This window comes from Mesitornis unicolor, unplaced genomic scaffold, assembly GCF_000695765.1.
Source record: "Mesitornis unicolor isolate BGI_N332 unplaced genomic scaffold, ASM69576v1 scaffold36364, whole genome shotgun sequence".
NCBI classification, from domain to species: domain Eukaryota; kingdom Metazoa; phylum Chordata; class Aves; order Mesitornithiformes; family Mesitornithidae; genus Mesitornis; species Mesitornis unicolor.
Window position 1 is genome coordinate 1 of NW_010178670.1, and position 17,319 is coordinate 17,319.

A 17,319-nucleotide genomic window follows, 5' to 3' on the forward strand; every position below is an offset into this window, starting at 1 on the left:
GGAAGGCCTAGGCCGGGGCCTGCCCCTCGCCACACTCCCCGGCCTGCCGGGATGGGTGACCCGTTATGGTGCGGGCAGAGCCGCTTCCAGAAATGCCCTCACGCCGCAGCGGCGGGGCTGAATAGGAGCTGCCTTAAAAATCACCGCGCTCGTCAGAGCGGGGCCGTGCCGACTGTGCGGCTCTAGCGTGGTTTCGGGCCGTTACCGAGAGGAGCGGTGGTGGAGTTTTTAGGCATTGAGTTGTGGCTGTGAGGCCCAGCACGGCTGGGTGTCCTCTTGACGCCCACTGCCTCGGCTGCGGGCCCGGGGAGGCCGGCAGGGCAGGGCTGCCTCGGGAGGGAAGGAAGCCACCTCGGCCCACAGGAGGATAACGATCCTCTTTCACCATTTATTTGGAAAAATTGGCAGTATTTACACTTGTGCATGATGCAAATTCCCAGTGCATTGGGAGACGTGTCAGTAAAGGCGTGTAGGAGCAGCTTCCAGTTGTTCCATGGTTTTGCTCGATGAAGGGTTTTTTTCATTGGGGGGGGGGGAAGTATTAAATCCCAAATAACAAAATGCCTGGAAGAAAATTAACTGCTTTTGGAATGGGAATATATGTGACAAGACTTAGTGCCAAATGGGCTCTTCTTTAAGTGTTTCAAAACACTCTAAAAGTGGAGCAAACATATCATATAATCTTTCTCTGTCTTGTCTCATGTTGAGTGGTTGGTTGAGTTTAATGTTTTTGGAAGCATCTGTAACAGCAGGGACACCCATAAGGAAAAAATGAGTCCCATCACCCTGTGCAAAGCAGTGGAAATGAGTGTGAAAAATCTGTGCTTTTTTTTTCCCCTCCCTGATGCTGGCAGAGGTGTATTCTGAGTGTGAGTTAGGACACAAAGGGAGCAGGCTTCTGACAGGCTGCTTGTCAGATTTACACGGCCCAGTCTTCAGGGCTTTGGATTCCAACTTGAGCAATACCAGCGGGGCAGCTGTAGTGGTGGTTTTGCTGTTGGTCCCGTTTCTGTGGCTGCGGAAGCACTGCTGCTGGTTTTGGGGAGGGTTCGGGAAAACACAGGTGGTGAGGAGTGGGGATACCTCTTGGGAGCCACACAGATTTAAATCTCTATAAGCTGGTTAGGAAACTGCACCTTAACCTAATGCAATTTTTGTTACATCAGTCAATAGGAAATCAAATATTGACTTCAAGTTGAAATAAAGTTTACAACAGGGAGAGTTTGTGTGTGTTTGTTTTTCCCTGCTCATTTCAGTGAAGTCTGCAGCTCCTGGGTTTTTTGGCCTAGCTTAACTTTTTTGTTTTCCTTCTTTTAATGCATTGAAGGTTGGAGTAAGAGGGAAGGATATTGTGGTTCTTGGTGTGGAAAAGAAGTCTGTGGCAAAACTTCAGGATGAAAGAACCGTGCGGAAGATCTGTGCTCTGGATGACAATGTCTGCATGGCGTTTGCAGGTAGATGATCCCCTCGGGGCTTTGGCCATTAGGGTAGCACTTCTGGGTCTGTCCATGGATTCTGAGGACTGTGGGGAAGGAGTGCATTTCCACATCTGCTTATTCTTTTTTTTAAATAAGAGTAGCCTGCTGTATGGATATGTCCATCTAGAGCAAGCCAATGACGTACAGATAGAAAATGTGTTAAAGTTATTAAGGTCCTCTAGGTTTAATGTGAGGATGAAGACTGAGGACTGATGTATCATTGACACAGATATAGCCTGTTTAAATAGATATATTTAAATGTATATGTATGTATTTATTTAATATTTTATATATTTAAAATAAAGTACTAAAAGTTTTTCTATTGCATACAAAACCCGTATTACTAATATACATCACAGGAGCTATGAGACATTTGTCAGTGACAAGGACCTTTTCCCACATGCATCATATCGAGAAAAGCTAAATTTTACAGTCTTACATGAAAGAAAGAAAAAAAAAAAAATCTCTGTTCTAGTTGAGAATACTCCAATAAACAGCTTGAATTTAAAGCGTAAATATTCTGGTTCCACATTGTGCCTGTTCCAAATGCCTTAATTTCCATTGTTCAAAGCTTAAGCATGAAAATTTAAAAAGCCCAGTGTAAACGGAGAGAAGATGTATTTCAGGAGGTTTTTAGAGTCTTTGGCAGTGTAATGCCTTAACTAGCAAAGACAACGGCGTTCAGATTTGGGGTGCAGGAGCGATGGGCTCTGCTCCTTCTGCTGCCTTGCTTCCCTAGCGAGGCTGTAATGCAGGCAGGTGGGTTCACAAGCTTGAAAAGTGCTCCACTAGAAACAAGGCTGTCAATAGGAAGTGGCACCATTAGCTAACAAGTGAAACAGGAGTCATACTCATTTTTGCCAACTAACACCGTGCTGCTGCAGCCTCGGCAACTGGACAAGATCTGCTGTGCAGATCGACCTGTTTCGTAGTCTGGGGGCCTGATAGGAAGTCACACCAGTGTGTGAGAGAGCTGAGATTGCTTTGCTCCTTTGCTGTTGGCTGGACAGTTGGTTGGGCAGTGATACTCCCATTACCTCCTTCAGAACTGTGTGTGTTCCCTATCTCAAAAACCATGAAAGCTGCAAACTAAACCCTCTACTTATTTTGGTACATTGGCTTCTTTCTGTTGCCTTATAAATGCTGGTCTTGCTCAGCGAACCTGAGAAAGTATTTCTCATTTGCTTTTTTCATTGTGAGCCTTCTGGGGCAAGACCAGTTGTTTTCTTTGTGCATATGATACAAAGTGTGACTCTGAGAATACACTGTGGTTTCAGGGCTGACAGCTGATGCCAGAATAGTTATAAATCGAGCTCGTGTGGAGTGTCAGAGCCATAGACTCACCGTGGAGGATCCTGTCACCGTGGAGTACATCACACGTTACATCGCTAGTCTGAAGCAGGTATGCTAGGCTGCACAGCGGTGCTTGAACGTGCATCTTGGTGAGAAGTGCTGCGGACTGAGTGTGGCAGAGGTCTGTCCTGGCCTTGTTCAGTGCAGCTGGTACAAATCAGCATAGCAAAACACATTGCAGGTGTTGACTGGGACTGGGGATGTAGTAATAGAAAAGGAGGACTGATCACTGTTTGCTTTGTTTGGTTGTTTTTTTTTTTCCCCAAGATGAAGAAATTAATTAGTACTTGGAAGGACTGCCTAACTACATTTGTGATAGCATCAGGAACACTCTGCTAAGCCACAGCTCTAACTCACTCCCATAACAGTGGTGCTGTGGTGTTGTCAAAACATCTGCTCGGCTCCTGTTTATTTTTTTCTCCTACTAAGCCATTGCAGGGAGGATAGGAGGGAGCAAGTAAGTGCAGTACTTAATATATTTTACATTTGATATTCATTATTCATTTGATATTCATTGGCCAAGAAGGCCAATGCCATCCTGGGGTGGATGAGAAGGGGTGGTTGTAGGGCAGAGAGGTTCTCCTGCCCCTCTGCTCTGCCCTGCTCACACCACATCTGCAATCTTGTGTCCAGTTCTGGGCCCTCAGGTCAAGAAGGACAGGAACTGCTTGAAAGAGTCCAGCAGGGCCACAAAGTGATGGAGGGAGTGGAGCATCTCCTGCTGAGGAGCGGCTGAGGGAGCTGGGGCTCTTGAGCTTGGAGCAGAGGAGACTGAGGGGTGCCCTCATTCCTGGGGATCAATTTGGACAGGGCAGTGTCAGGAGGAAGGAGCCAGCCTCTGCTCTGGGATGTCCAATGCCAGGACAAGGGGCAGTGGTCCCAAGCTGGAGCACAGGAGGTTCCATGTGAACATGAGGCCAAATTTTGTCAGTGTGAGGGTGGCAGAGCATGGCCCAGGCTGCCCAGAGAGGTTGTGGAGCCTCCTTCTCTGCAGACACCCAAAGCCCTGGCCGTGTTCCTGTGTGACTGCTCTGGTGATCCTGCTCTGGCAGGGGTTGCACTTGGGGAGCTTTCCACGTCCCCTCCAACTCCTGACATTCTGTGATTCTGTGTGATTAATTTAAAATTAACTACAGCATCAAAATATGCCCAACTGCATTCTGTGATAAAGTTGTTCATTTTCCAGTGTATTAAACTGATTTTCAGCAACTAGTGGGGATTAGAAGAAGTCTTAATTTACTTATGCATGCACATATGTTAATATGGAAATGGTGCTAATGGTGTAATTCCTGTAATACTCAGTAGCCCGCCCCTTCCAAAGTTGAACTTTACTCTTTCACAGTCATCTCACATCTGTGTCTTCCATTCTGGCACATTCACCATTTCTCTCAAACCGTTACAAGCCGTAGATCTCGGGCAGTGTCCCTGTGGTGGTGACGCTGCCAGGTCACACAGCAGCGCCCAGGAACTTTGCTGCCCTGGTGTCAGTACAGGGCTGTGACGTGCGCTGTGTGCCCCCGCAGAGGGTGCCATGTTTTCTCATTGCAAACCATGGGTGAAAAATGGCTTTGTGTTTGGGTGTTGTCATCCTCTTGTTTTGGCTTCCTAAGCATGCTTGTCAGAGCAGAGCCTTATACCCGGGCTTGCAGACTCTGCCTCTCAGCACCACCCAGCAGCCAAAGGAGATCCTTCCTGATAGCTGTGATCACCTGGCAAACTTCTGCAGGTGTTAGGGACAGGGGTTGCAACAACCACCTCTTACTTGCCCTGCCTTGGTGTCTGTAAGACACAGAACCCTGACTTGAACAGGGAGACTGGGAAGAGAGCCTCCTAAAAATACTTGTGGTGCCTCTTCTGGTTGTAACTTCTACAGCATCCACTTTACACTCTGAACCACTTCTGAAATAAGTGTCTCTCATTTCTGATCAGAGATATACACAGAGTAACGGTCGCAGACCTTTTGGTATCTCTGCTCTCATCGTGGGATTTGACTTTGATGGAACGCCGCGGCTGTACCAGACTGACCCCTCCGGGACCTACCATGCCTGGAAGGTGAGTCGACTGTGTCTCTTGCGGAGATGTGATGAAACATTTGTGAGCTAATGTCTCCTTTTAAAAGAGAAGATCTCACTGGCCAGGTGGTGCTGGCTCACAGCTGCAAAAATCCTTCATGGTCAAAATCACTGAGAATGGCAGTCTGCAGTTCAGCTTTACCTGAGAAATCCTAGCCTGTTTTCCAAAAAAACCCACCTGTGCCTGACCTTTCTGTGTGATGTATGGGCAGGACCATGTTTCAGTTTATGTAGCTGGACAACTCTTATTTCTTGCTTATTCTGTAAGTTAAGTCTTTTCTAAGCTTCCATTCATCATCTTTTTCCCCCTCAATGTTTCCAGGCCAATGCCATTGGCAGGGGGGCCAAATCTGTGCGTGAATTTCTGGAGAAAAATTACACTGATGAAGCCATTGAAACAGACGATCTGACTATTAAACTTGTCATCAAGGCTCTTCTTGAGGTGAGTCTCATTTGGAGTGTGACTCTTCACTGTATGTCTGGATTAACTTCTTCAGTGTGAGTACCTGTACTTTCCTGGGGCATGCACACCTATTTTCTATAAAAGGGTCTGTGAAATCTGTTCATTTCAGGCTGTGGGTGTGGGATTAAATTCCAGGTTCAGAATATTTCGGGTAACAGTTGCCATAGCTTACACAGAATTTCCTAGCGGTTCTCTGGGGAGGGAAGGAGACTTTGGTTGTGAATGTTAAAACAAACACATGAGAGATGTGCTGAACCACATGCAGAATATTTTACTTTTACATTGGTGTTTAAAGTACAGAAGTCAGAGGGTGGAGAAGAGGGGTTCTTCACCAGCCACTGAGTGCATTGATGCCAGAAGGAAGACCTGTATTTTTTAAGTTACGCTGCTACTGGAATCAGCTTAGAGCCAATGAGTGAAATACTCCCCAATACTCCCCATCCATAGCTGTTCTGCTTCTAAGACGACCTGAAAGGGGTTTGTTAGGATTAGTGAACACACTCCCAATCCTCCCCCTGCCTCTCGTTAAGGTTGTGCAGTCTGGTGGGAAGAACATCGAGCTGGCAGTGATGAGGAGAGAGCAGCCGCTGAAGGTAAGGACTTGCTTTGGTTTTTCTCCCTTTGTAGCGGTTTCTCTGATCCTGTCCTTGTTGATCTGCTTTGACTTCCAGCCCCTAATCTCACGTTGTGCTCTGGAAGATATTTCTGCTTATTCTCACTGGCTGGGAAGTATTATTGTATCTGCACGGAGTACCCGTGTCTGGATAAACACCAGTTAACCACTCAGAACTAGGACTGCCTAAATGAAAGGCTCTAAGTTGCGTTAGTCTTTTGAGTCACTTGTGTGTCTGTTTTAGATCCTAAACCCTGAAGAAATTGAGAAGTACGTGGCTGAAATTGAAAAAGAAAAGGAAGAAAATGAAAAGAAAAAACAGAAGAAGACATCATGATAAATGAAATTTGACTGCTTAGCTGCATATTTTTAATTCAAGTGATGGGTTATTCTGTATAGACATGTAGGCATTCCACATATTCATAACTGTGCCCCCTTGAGATCTACAATAAACATACTGATTTTTTTTAAAGCTGTCATTTTAAAAAAGAAATGTTCAGTGGATTTTAACTACCTAGGATTATTTGGTTGGCTACAAAACCACAGTAGTGACCCATTAAAGGACAAAGACTTGACTTTTTTTCCTGGGACACTTCACTTTGTTTAATGATTTTCTTCAACAGTCTCAGTTGTCAGTTTCTCCTCTTTATTTAATTAGCTGTCCAAGGGTTGTGTTACTTGTGAACGTAACTAATCTGGAATGATACTTTTTCTTCCCTAACTCACATCTTCACATGTAAATGCCACAGGTCTGGCCCTGAGCCTGGCAGGGGTTTGGTTTGCCTCTGTTAGGGGCACATGCGTGATGCAGCTGGGTCAGAGTGAAGTGTTGCTGCTGTGATTGCTCACTGGGGGATTTACAGACCAGTTGCTTCCTAATGCTAAAAATAACTGCAGTGTGTTACATACAGCACAGTTAAACCATGAAGCTCTCCTCCCCTTTTTCCTTTTGTGCTTTCCCTCACTTCTTCTGCCTGCCTTACTCACCAGAGCTGGGTTGAACTTGGCTTCTGCAGGAGCCTGGTTGTCCCTGGTCTCAGCAAATTCTCTTCTCTCTTCAGCAGAGAGATGGCTCACATGCTGATCACAGACCAAGCCTCTGCACTGCTGTACCCCAAAGTCACAGCACTCCTGAGAAGGTGCTTCTGTCCCCTCAACCTCAGCCCCTTCCTCCTGCCTGTCTCCATGTTAAAAACTGTGGGTTTTTTCTTTTGTTCCTGTTTATCTTTCAATACAACCCTTAAGTCAAGCACAATAAAAGGCTTTGTCCATCCTGCCTGTACTGCTAAGGGCATCTCTTTACTCCCAGCTCTCAGGAAAGGTGAGGGTTGGCCACTTTGCCAGTTGTGCTGTAGGGCTTAGTGTTGTCCTTCCCTCAGGCCTCTCCTGAGCTGTCACCCCCAGGGCATACTGCTTGCAGCAGTAACAGGGGCCACTTCATTATGAGATTTCTCTGCTTATATCCACCAAGGGGGCAGAAGAGGAACAGCCCTAGAAGGCTCTACAGGCTGCTGTTCATAGCCAACACCTGGTTTTACAGGTACAAAGCAAGACTCACCCAGCAGCAAGCATCACAAGGACTGGAAACATCCCAGTACTCAGAGAGGCCACCCTGCCCCCCACCACCCAGGAGCCCAAGGGAGGCTGCAGCCAGACCTGTGCTGGCTCTCACACACTCCCCAGCCTCCCACACCACAAAGCAGCTGTTTACAGCTAAATGCTGCAAAGCAAAGTGTGGGCAGTGTCCCACAGGAATCAAGGCCAGGAAAGCTGCACTTGGATCTCATCAGCTAGAGAAAGCAAGATGCTGGAATGCTGTGGTGTTCATGTATCAGTCCCAGAACTGGAATTCTGAAGTTACTAAAGCTGTGTTCAAAGCTGCACAAGTCATTGCTATCATCCCCCTGGACACTGCTGGGAGTGCAGCAGAGCTCCCCAGAGACCAGACACCCCAGAGCCAAGGGGAACGACTGAAGGGTGCACAGTGAACCAGCCCAGGGCTGAGCTGCAGCCGTCAGTGCCATAGAGCAGCAGCCAGGTACAGTGCTCAGCATGGAGAGGCTGGGACATAGCCCTAGTACAGCAGCTTCAGTAACAATGAATGTGTTAGGTCAGAGGCTTTGCTATAGAGACAAGGGGAATTACTGCCTTAAAAAGACACAAAAAGGCATTATTAGACAGAAGTTAATGACTTCTCAGTTGACTCCAGCAGTGCAATGCCATCTTTTACACTTAACATCCCACTGACTGTTTTGAGAGGCTTGCAGCAGCTTCCAAAGGAGCTGTTTCAGTGCACACCTCATTCTGCCAGCAGGAGCCCAGACACTGAAGCCAGTTGTAGCCACTCAAACAGCAGTGCTGCCACCCAGAACAAGCTGCAGGCCAGCTCACCAGCCCAGGGACTGGGGCTCCATGGGGCAGGCCCAGGGCAAAGGGCAGCTCAGGGCAATTTGGGCAACAGTAACCGTCCTAGGGCTGCCCCAGGACGCAGGGTAAAAGTCATGAGGGCCAGGGTTTTAAGCTCACTTCAGGCCCTGTGTGATACCTTCCCAGCCTGTCAGAACTCTGCAACATGCTTTTCTGAGGTGGAAGTGAGCCCTGGTAGGACCAGCACCTGACAAGTTGTACAGAGCTACACACAGAACAAAGCAGGAGGAAAACATTAAACATTTACATGTTTATTATAATTACAATTTACATTACTCCAAAGAGCAGGCCCACTGCTATGTTCTAATTCTTAGCAATAAAGTCCTACAAAAATAAATCCAAGCTTTTACAGTAACCTAGGCCAATGCATAACTAAAAAAATCTAGCTATGTAAGGGGTTCAGTCATCAAGGTGCTTTTTCAACAAAATTCCCTACCAACCAAAACCAGGACACATACCTATAGCAATTAAACCCAGAGTCATGCAAACAAATGTAACCCCCCTCCCAGCCCCTCTCCCCACATACAGATTTTTAAAAACAAAAGGAAAACAACTAAACTATTTACAGTATGGGGGGTACAGAGGAAACAAATTAAACATGCCCATCTGTTAAGCTTCATGGACTCCCATCCCTAGGTTAATGAAAACATCCCATAGTGTTCCATCACAGCCTACTAGCAGACAGGAAACTCTGTTCAGCACTACCCATGAGCAAGGTACAAACCAAGGCAAGAAGTCAGAGTTTGGATCTCCTTCCCAGACAGTCAAGTGCTGCCATAACTCTGCTGAGGACATGAGCGAGCCTCTCGCCGCTCCTGTCCCACTGAGGGCACAGCACACACTGGCCCTGTGCTGCCCTGTCCCGGTCAGGAGCTCCAAGCCTCTGAGAAGCACCCAGCAGCCTTCAGCCCAAGGGAGAGTCGTGGTTCTGTGTGAACCTGCAGTACCTCCACGTCAGTACCAGCCAAGAAACAGTTGCACAGTCATTTACACTACTACATGATCAACAACCCAGTATTCCCAAGTGACGATGTACAGAGCTCTGCAGCACCAGGAGCCCATTCTCCCAGATACCAAATGCTACTTCACATCTGCTGCTGAGAACAGACACCAGCAGCACCAACAAATCAGTTTGGTTACTCAGAATAAACAAATTATAGCTGATTCATTTCAAGTGAGCTTTGGTTCCATGTTAAAACAGCATGATTGAGCTTCTTCAGGGTTCAGAAAAAGGAGTCTGACTTTAACCTTAGACTATAGCAGCCTTTGAGAGACCCAGAAAGAAGAACCAAGTACATTAGTCTGCACTTAAAAAAAATAAACACGAACAAAAAAGACACCCTGAAGAAGGTACCCCTGAACACATTCCCTCTTCCAAAGAAATATTCCAGCTGAGAGTTGCTGGTCCAAAATAAGTCTAGAATGTAAGCAGTAGTACATGAAGTTCTGTCACTTGAGCCAAGACAGTAAACAAGATGAACCATTTTCCCACATTAGTGCAGCAGTTGGTTGTTTTCATTCTATTTACAGTTTCATCCTCTCAAGGAGAGATGTTAGAACCTATTCAGAAAAAAGGCAGAATGAGATTTGATACAATGGAAATCTTCCCCAAAAAAGCAAAGTTCACACCTGGGTATCAGCTGAAACACTCGGACAAGCAGCTCTCTTTCTCAGGCAGGAGGTTAGCCCAAGAAACAACGAGAACAATCAACATGTTAAAGAACACACTAAAACCACTCGTATTTCCTTCTACCACTTTGAAGGATCGATCAGATACAGTAAGGAACAATTCTTGATTGAGACTGGAGAGCAAGAGAGGTTGTACAGACAGTTCAGTCAAGGAATAAGAGACAAACCTGGCTCAGAGAGTATTTATTCTTGCTAAAAAACTTGCCTCTTAAGTTACACTCTGCCAGTACCAGCTCTGTGAGTGGTTTGGTTTCTCCTCGCTGCTCCGCTGCCCCTTCCACCTCGAAATCCACCACGAAAGCTGCGGCCACGAAGGAACCGCCCAGACACTCCAAACGTCTCCGTGTTGAGCTTCCTTTCTTCAGCCCACGTGGTACGCCTAGAACTGAACAAGACTGTGTTCAGATTTAATACAAACATCAAATAGCCAGGCTCATTCAGCTAGGAAGCTTCAAGCACCCCATTCTGTTGCACTGCACCGAGAACCGGCTGCAACGCACATGTGCCCAGCAGCTCTGCTGAGCATGGACTTGACAGCGACAGCTGTTGGCTTTTGTAAGCTACTTGCATGCTGGGAAACTAAAGATGGTCCTACAAAAGGGTTGAACATTGCCTCACCAGCATTGCAAACCCTGTCTTGTTCTCCTGAAGGCTACACACTCTTGACTCCAGTGAAGCCTCTCCAGAAACGCAGGAAGCCCTGTCACAACTGAGGTTCAGCAGGCTGCTACTGAGGGAGCCCCGCAGCACCAGCATGTCCCTTCCTCAGCAGAGCCTGTCCAGCCCTGCACACCTCACAGTGAGAGAGCCCTTGGAAGAAAGCTTTGCTGCAGGGAAGCAGAAACGCTACCACAAGGACTTCACCTACTGACGCTCAGGGGATGGCTGACTTCAACAAGCAGTTGACAACATCAGTGTTAGCAGCAAAAGATGAAGCTTTCTTTTAATATTGCCAACATTTAATTTAATGCATTTCCACAGACAGACCTGAGCTCCTCTCTACCTGAACTCCAGGCTTAGCTTGCTCCTGTCTGCAAGTTACACCATGTTCAGCACATCATGACCCTGAAGCCTCCTCCCACATAAGAGATAAGAAATTTGTTTCCAATCAATGGGTTCAAAGTCAGTACTGGAAAACAGAACTGGAAATTCTTGTATCATAGTTTAGGCAAGTGTATCAGTACCAGTTGAAATCCTTGCTTCCTGTTTGATGCCAGTGCAGGAAGCTAGGTTAATATCACTCACAAGCCATCAAATGCATGGCAATACTCCCTTCTAAAGACTGTTTTGCTGACTTTCTTGCATTCTAAGATTTTTAAAGAATTAAACCACATGACAGATTCTATCTAGAATTCTATGCCAAAAAATTGCATTTAAAAAGCAAACTTTTCAAAAACACTCACCTAGATTTCAGTTCTGAAGAAATGTTGTCAAAGAAAGACTTGGATTTATCATAATAGCAGTTGGGTCCCAGAAGGTCCTCCTCTGTGTTGCTGTCATTGTTTTGAGTTGCCACTCCAGGGTCCCCTTTTTCTTCCCCCGTCTCTGCTTTGTCATCTGAAGATAATAAAACACATTACACTTCCTTGATGCATACTCAAGAGCCATCTGTTCTCTTGCTCCCTCAAACATGATTTGAGATGCTGCCACATGTAATTGTGCAGTTTCTCAGAACAAGGTGGTCTACGCAGCATTTACTATTGCTCAGCAATTCATATTTAATGAAGTCACAAACCTTTAAAGTTTAGTTTCTTCTTGAATTCTTTATCAAGTTCCTCTCTGTTGAATTGTGCATTTGCACTTTCAAAGTCAAAGTCACCTTCAAACTTTATTGTATTTTCTTTCACAGTAGTTGGTCTGTTTTGTCCTCTAGAACGGTTTCTGGTTCTCCTGTTTCCTGAAAGCAGGAGAGTTGAAACACTTAGTAAAGCACAGGGAGGTTAAATGTCTTGCTCAGGACCAGAGGAAACCAGGGTTAGAACTCAGGAGTCTCTGGCTTCCAGTCCTGTGGTTAGGCCACATCTCTGTGAAAGCAACCTCGGAACTTGGCTGTAGAAGGCACATTACAGAAATGCTTTAACTTCCTGGGAAGCATTCCTGTCTGCCAGTCTTACCGCTGAGACAGAGCATACCCAGCTTTCCTTCCAGTGAGGAGAGAGGAAATCAGAACAAGTACTATACCAAGAAAAGCTGAGGGAAGTGAGGAAAATCTTTCCTGCTTGCTGTTCATCTGTGAGCATGGTGCTGTAATCAGTCTACAGACCTGCCACTACTGTGAAGAAGAGGTCACTGGTTTCAGAAATTCCACCCAAGACTCATCTGTCCACAGAGGGAGCTTGGACTCAGAATAGTTTCTGGCTCCCAACTGAGACACTATAAACTCCTTTCTGGTAAAGCTATAACCCCTTCTACAGTGCTACCCTCAAGAAAATTAATTTGAAGACCTGAGAGTACAAAGTTTTATTTCCTGCCTTCTCATTTTGCTTTGGCAGAAATACATGTTTGAATTTAATTTCCCTTTCTTTAGACTTGTGCTTAAAACGCAGTCTTGAGGCAAGAACTCTGCTCTATGGAAACAAGGGGCTCCATACTTCCTCTCAGTTATAACAGCTCAAGAAATTCTTAAACAGGTTGCTGATCCCAGTAAAAACACTCCAGATTTCACAGAAATATAGTCACAGCTGCCAAGTCACAGCATCATTTTTTATAACATACCTTCAAGTTTCTACTGGAAAGACACTAGAATCATGTCCCTGGGATGTTCTGAACTTCTATAACTCCAGACCTACTTTGTTAGGTAAGCACCTCTGAATGCTCAGAGCTTATCGAGCTTTATTTCACTCTCAATCTTCCGTCCGATAACACCTCACTGAATTTAAGATTATTTGCCTTTATAGGCTAACACGACTGTTTTAGTGCCAGGTTAACCTACCTGATCTTCTTCTTTGAGGTCTTCTGTTTTCATCATTCACCTGTCCCTGGGTTTGCACAGGTGCTGCCTGAACTATATCTATGGAACAAGAAGGATAAACTTCATAAAGGAGCACAAGAGTAAAACTGAAATAGTCTAGTCTTGCTTTGAAGGATTCTTCAAAAGGGCTCTTTAGTGACAAGCAGTGCACACATACCATTTGTCTTACCAGTGCCCTGTGGAACCTGCCGTCCGTTGCGCTGAGCCCCCGGAGTTACTTTCACCGGGGGTGGCTTTTGTGAGTTCGCATTGTCAACTGGGCCAGTCTGAACAGCCTGCTCTACCATGGGGCTTTTGCGGACTGGGTGAACGGAAGGAAAGCCAGCACCTGGAAAAAATCCCAATGACTAAGAGCCTCTTGGAAAACGCACTAACACTATGAAAACTCTACCCACTTCTATGAAGAAACCGTTTTGTTGAGAATTAAAGTGTTTATCATTACACACTATGTTTAAGAGGCATATGCACTAGGTAACACACTACTGCCATACAAGTCTTGGCTCTCAAATCCAGAGCCTTAAAAAAAATAATCAGTGAATCTACCCATTTATTTCTTAAACCAAGTTAGATGCACATTAGATAAGCAAGCCAGGTCAGTCTCTTAAGACAGTTTATACCAAAATCTAATCTAGGTGTATCCTTGGTTATGCAGGATTTTACTTTACACAATGCTTTAAATCTGAAGCAACAATCCACCTGCTCAAGAAAGCTTCCCCAATTTCTCAAGACATTTTTGCAGCAAAAGGTTAACCACCTCAACTATATCCCATTTTGTAAGCCGCTTTTAGAAGTCCTTCAACTTCTTTGCTTATTGTTAGCTTTCAGACAAAGAAAACCTGAAACCAGACCAGGATCTCAAAGTTACCCTTTTAAATTCCTTCTTGGTCAAGGCCAAAGTGTTACCAAGACTTCTGTTGCTCTTCCATCCAGGCTTATTTATTCACACTACAAAACATGTAAATACTTTTCATGGTTTGGTATACCTTACACCAATTATATTAAAAAGTGACAGTCTTCAGTACTCAGAAGAAACACTGCATTCTAGATTTAATTAGAAGTTTTGGAGTACTACAGGTTTATGCAGTTATGCGTAAGAACTGCTTGGAAGCGAACTTTAACTAAACATACTTTAAGAGCAAGAAAGTGAAAAGCTGAAGAGTGCACACAAACCAAGCCACTGACACTTCTGGGTCACCCAAGTCCACATGAGATATACCCAGTAGGTAACATCATGCAGGTTCCCAGTTAATGTACACCTGGAAAACTTGCAAGGAAGACAGACATATCCTAAGGATTATTCAGTAGGACAAAGCTGCTGTGCAAGTTTAACATAAGAAAGTTTCAAAGCTTAGCCAGAATATTGAGAAAGTATGTACAGATAGATGGCCAAAACCAGAGAGTAAGTAAAAACAGTTTCATGCCAACACAAGCATACATGCTTAAGTTAAAAACAGATGAAACTAATTACCATGTTTAAGTGCAGGCTGCACCTGGTCTCTGTTCTGAAGATGGTCAGTCTAGTATCTCAACTCAACCTCCTTTAGAAGTTTTTACACATAGAAGCACGCACCCAGAACTATGTTATCTCACCTAACCACAACTCAAATTGCTTACACATAGTCATGCTTTACTAGTTGGGAGTCTTGACAAGGTACTATCATGCCCCATCATGCATGAAATCTATCCTGGCGTTTTCTCAATTACAGCAATGATCCTGAATTTTTTATTAACCTATGTTTCTAATAGCAAGACCACCCACAATTTAAGCAGTGTGCTTGTCTTTCTTGGAAAGACTAACTCTTCACCCAGTCTGAGTTGACATGTTCCTGGATAGGATGCAGCACGTCAACATCTCTAAACCTCAGCCCTCTCCTGATACTTACACAAAAGGATCCACTGTCCTGCACTTTCTCCCATCTATCTGATACTTCTAGGACAGGAGGAATACTTCATGTAATGAAAGGCAAGAACAACTGAGAACAAACTAGTTCTACTAGCATTACCCATACAATTACTACCATTCTAGAAGGGGTTAACAAGAACAGAGTGTTTGCAAGTGCCATGCAGTTCTTCCAAATATTTGGAGTCCTCAAACTGCTGTTACCCTTGGAAGAGAGCTGATGGGGCTCTGAAGACATGTCAGGCTCTGAAACAGGTTGTGGAGACGGAGAAGAACTAGGGCTGGAAGCAGCTGCTGATGCTGGAGGGCTTACCAATTTCTCTAAAGAGATAGAGGGAAGAAGAGAAAGCAAAAGATATATGGATAAGATACAAGGTAGCGAAACACTGGAAGGACTTGGAAAGAGATACAAGAATCTCTAGAACAGCATTAGAGCAGCTCATTTACAGTCCTCTCTAGAAATACAAGTTCTTTTTCCATGTGATTTATATGGAAGGCATGTTAGGTTAGAAATGAACTGGCCTCAACTGTTAGGTGTCCACATTACTTTCAGAAAGAAATATCAGCTATTTAGTTTGTTTCTTTTGTGTGTGTGTCAGTGGAATGCAGGCCTCCTCGCAATAAGATCATTGCACAAGTCATTAACTACACTGTTTGTTGCAGGCTGAGACTTGGCAAGGAATTCAGAATTAGTTACTGTTATTTGGTCTCACAGTAGCTGCATACAAGGATTGTACCTTTATTCCAGCAAGTAAAGTTTTTACTTACCTAAACCTAACGAAGCTGCATACTGCTGGCTAAGCAAAGAGCTGGCAGCAAGCTGGCTGTAAGGTGGCATACCTCTAAACGGGCTGTAAGGCACATGTGGCTGAAAGGATGATGTAGAGGCAGAGCCCAGTGAAGACTGTAACAAGACAAAGTACATTTCCATTTACAGTGTCCAGAAGTCAACCTTCCTTGGCAGTGATTCTCTACTTCATGTACAGCATTACTAAAGCTTAAGAAAATACTGAGAGGGGTTAGTTTACCTCTTAATGATTTTCCTGCATTCTCAGCTAGGTAAACTAGCTCTGGCTTTTGTTGACTGTTAATGCTGCTGCTACTTTAAACACTACAAGGAAATTCAGGATGCTTCAATCTGAAGATTCCTGGAGACACTTACTGGCCTTCACTTTTATAAGTTTATACCAAAATCAAGTCTTTCATCACTCATGTTTTATCACAGATTGCTATCAACACTTCACACTAACTTACTTGCACAATGGCAGGATCTTGTGGCAGAGTATGTTGAGCTTTTGGAGGTTCACAGACAGTGATGTCTTTGATGTCACTTCCTCGAAAAATAATGTATTCATAGATTTCTTCTCTTGGAGGAGCAGGTCTGTCTGTGGGCCGGTCTTCAGTCCCAAAGGATCGCACTTCAGCATTAGAAAGGTTACTATTAGTTCAGTATTACTATTGCAGCATTGTGCAAGTAAAGATTTATACAGTTAAAAAATACTCTCATCATAGTTGCCAAAAGTAACAAAAAAGTTACCTTCAGAACCCTGAATCTCCTTATTTCACACATCTGTTCCTTTAAATGCCAACTCTTTCAGCAGCCTGCATAAACAGTTTTGTTTACATCAAGCTGTGAAGGTAAAGACCACAGACCAGCTGGAGTGAAGATTCACACTCCAAACCCAAGGACTTCCCCATAGTGCTACACTGCCACATTCCCCTTCCCTCCCCAGCCCCTGTTCTCCTGGGTAAACATTCAGCCTGAGACAAACTGCCACTGCCATGGACCACAGGAGAGGCCCCTGAAGCAGCACAGGAAAAACCTTAGAAGACTTTAGAGCTCAAATTTGCACCTTTGGTTTTGTGTACTTATTATACAGGTAAAATTTTATCAGTGACAAGAGCTACCTATTAAAATTCTCTCTACTCCATGCCACTGGTTTTACGATCAATATCCACTAACTACAAAGGAAATTTTTAGTGATAAATTCAAAACCTCAGTGCCTACTGAGGCTTTACTGCATCCCAGCTATCACAACACTTGATTAGGTACTAACCAGTGATGTTACAAATTAGAGTGGAAAAAAAAGCTGCATTGGCTGTGTGGCAGCTACCAGGTAGAAGCATAAATTAATTTGAGCCATTAAAGAGGAAGAGGTCAGACTCAGACTTACAGGATTGTTAGTCCAGGAAAACAGGGAGCATAGTTACACCAGACACTGACATACAAAAGCTTGAGATGTCAGCCGCAAGTTACAGAAGCTCATCAAGTTTCCCAGTCTAGTTGTTTCCATCAAGCTTCCCAGTCTAGTTGTTTCCATCAAGCTTCCTAGTCTAGTTGTTTTCTCTCTGC

The 17,319-nt window shown here is 44.7% G+C and overlaps 2 protein-coding genes across 2 annotated transcripts; one reads left to right on the top strand and one right to left on the bottom strand.

The window, feature by feature from the left end:
* The first annotated feature begins 51 nt into the window (after nt 1-51).
* LOC104535001 (proteasome subunit alpha type-7) lies at nt 52-6,461 on the top strand. The gene is made up of 7 exons (XM_010182535.1): nt 52-174; nt 1,328-1,454; nt 2,756-2,880; nt 4,761-4,883; nt 5,226-5,345; nt 5,897-5,959; nt 6,224-6,461. The coding sequence occupies exons 1-7, from the start codon at nt 52-54 to the stop codon at nt 6,314-6,316; spliced, it is 774 nt and encodes a 257-aa protein (XP_010180837.1). The 3' UTR covers nt 6,317-6,461.
* Nucleotides 6,462-9,675: 3,214 nt separating this feature from the next.
* Nucleotides 9,676-16,404, bottom strand: LSM14B (LSM14B, SCD6 homolog B (S. cerevisiae); the record flags this gene model as incomplete). The annotated part of the gene is made up of 8 exons (XM_010182536.1): nt 9,676-9,966; nt 10,301-10,480; nt 11,499-11,652; nt 11,831-11,992; nt 13,028-13,105; nt 13,224-13,394; nt 15,735-15,870; nt 16,221-16,404. Coding segments are annotated over 7 exons (1,057 nt in total), but the record flags the coding sequence as incomplete, so codon positions are not given.
* Between the last annotated feature and the right edge of the window lie 915 nt (nt 16,405-17,319).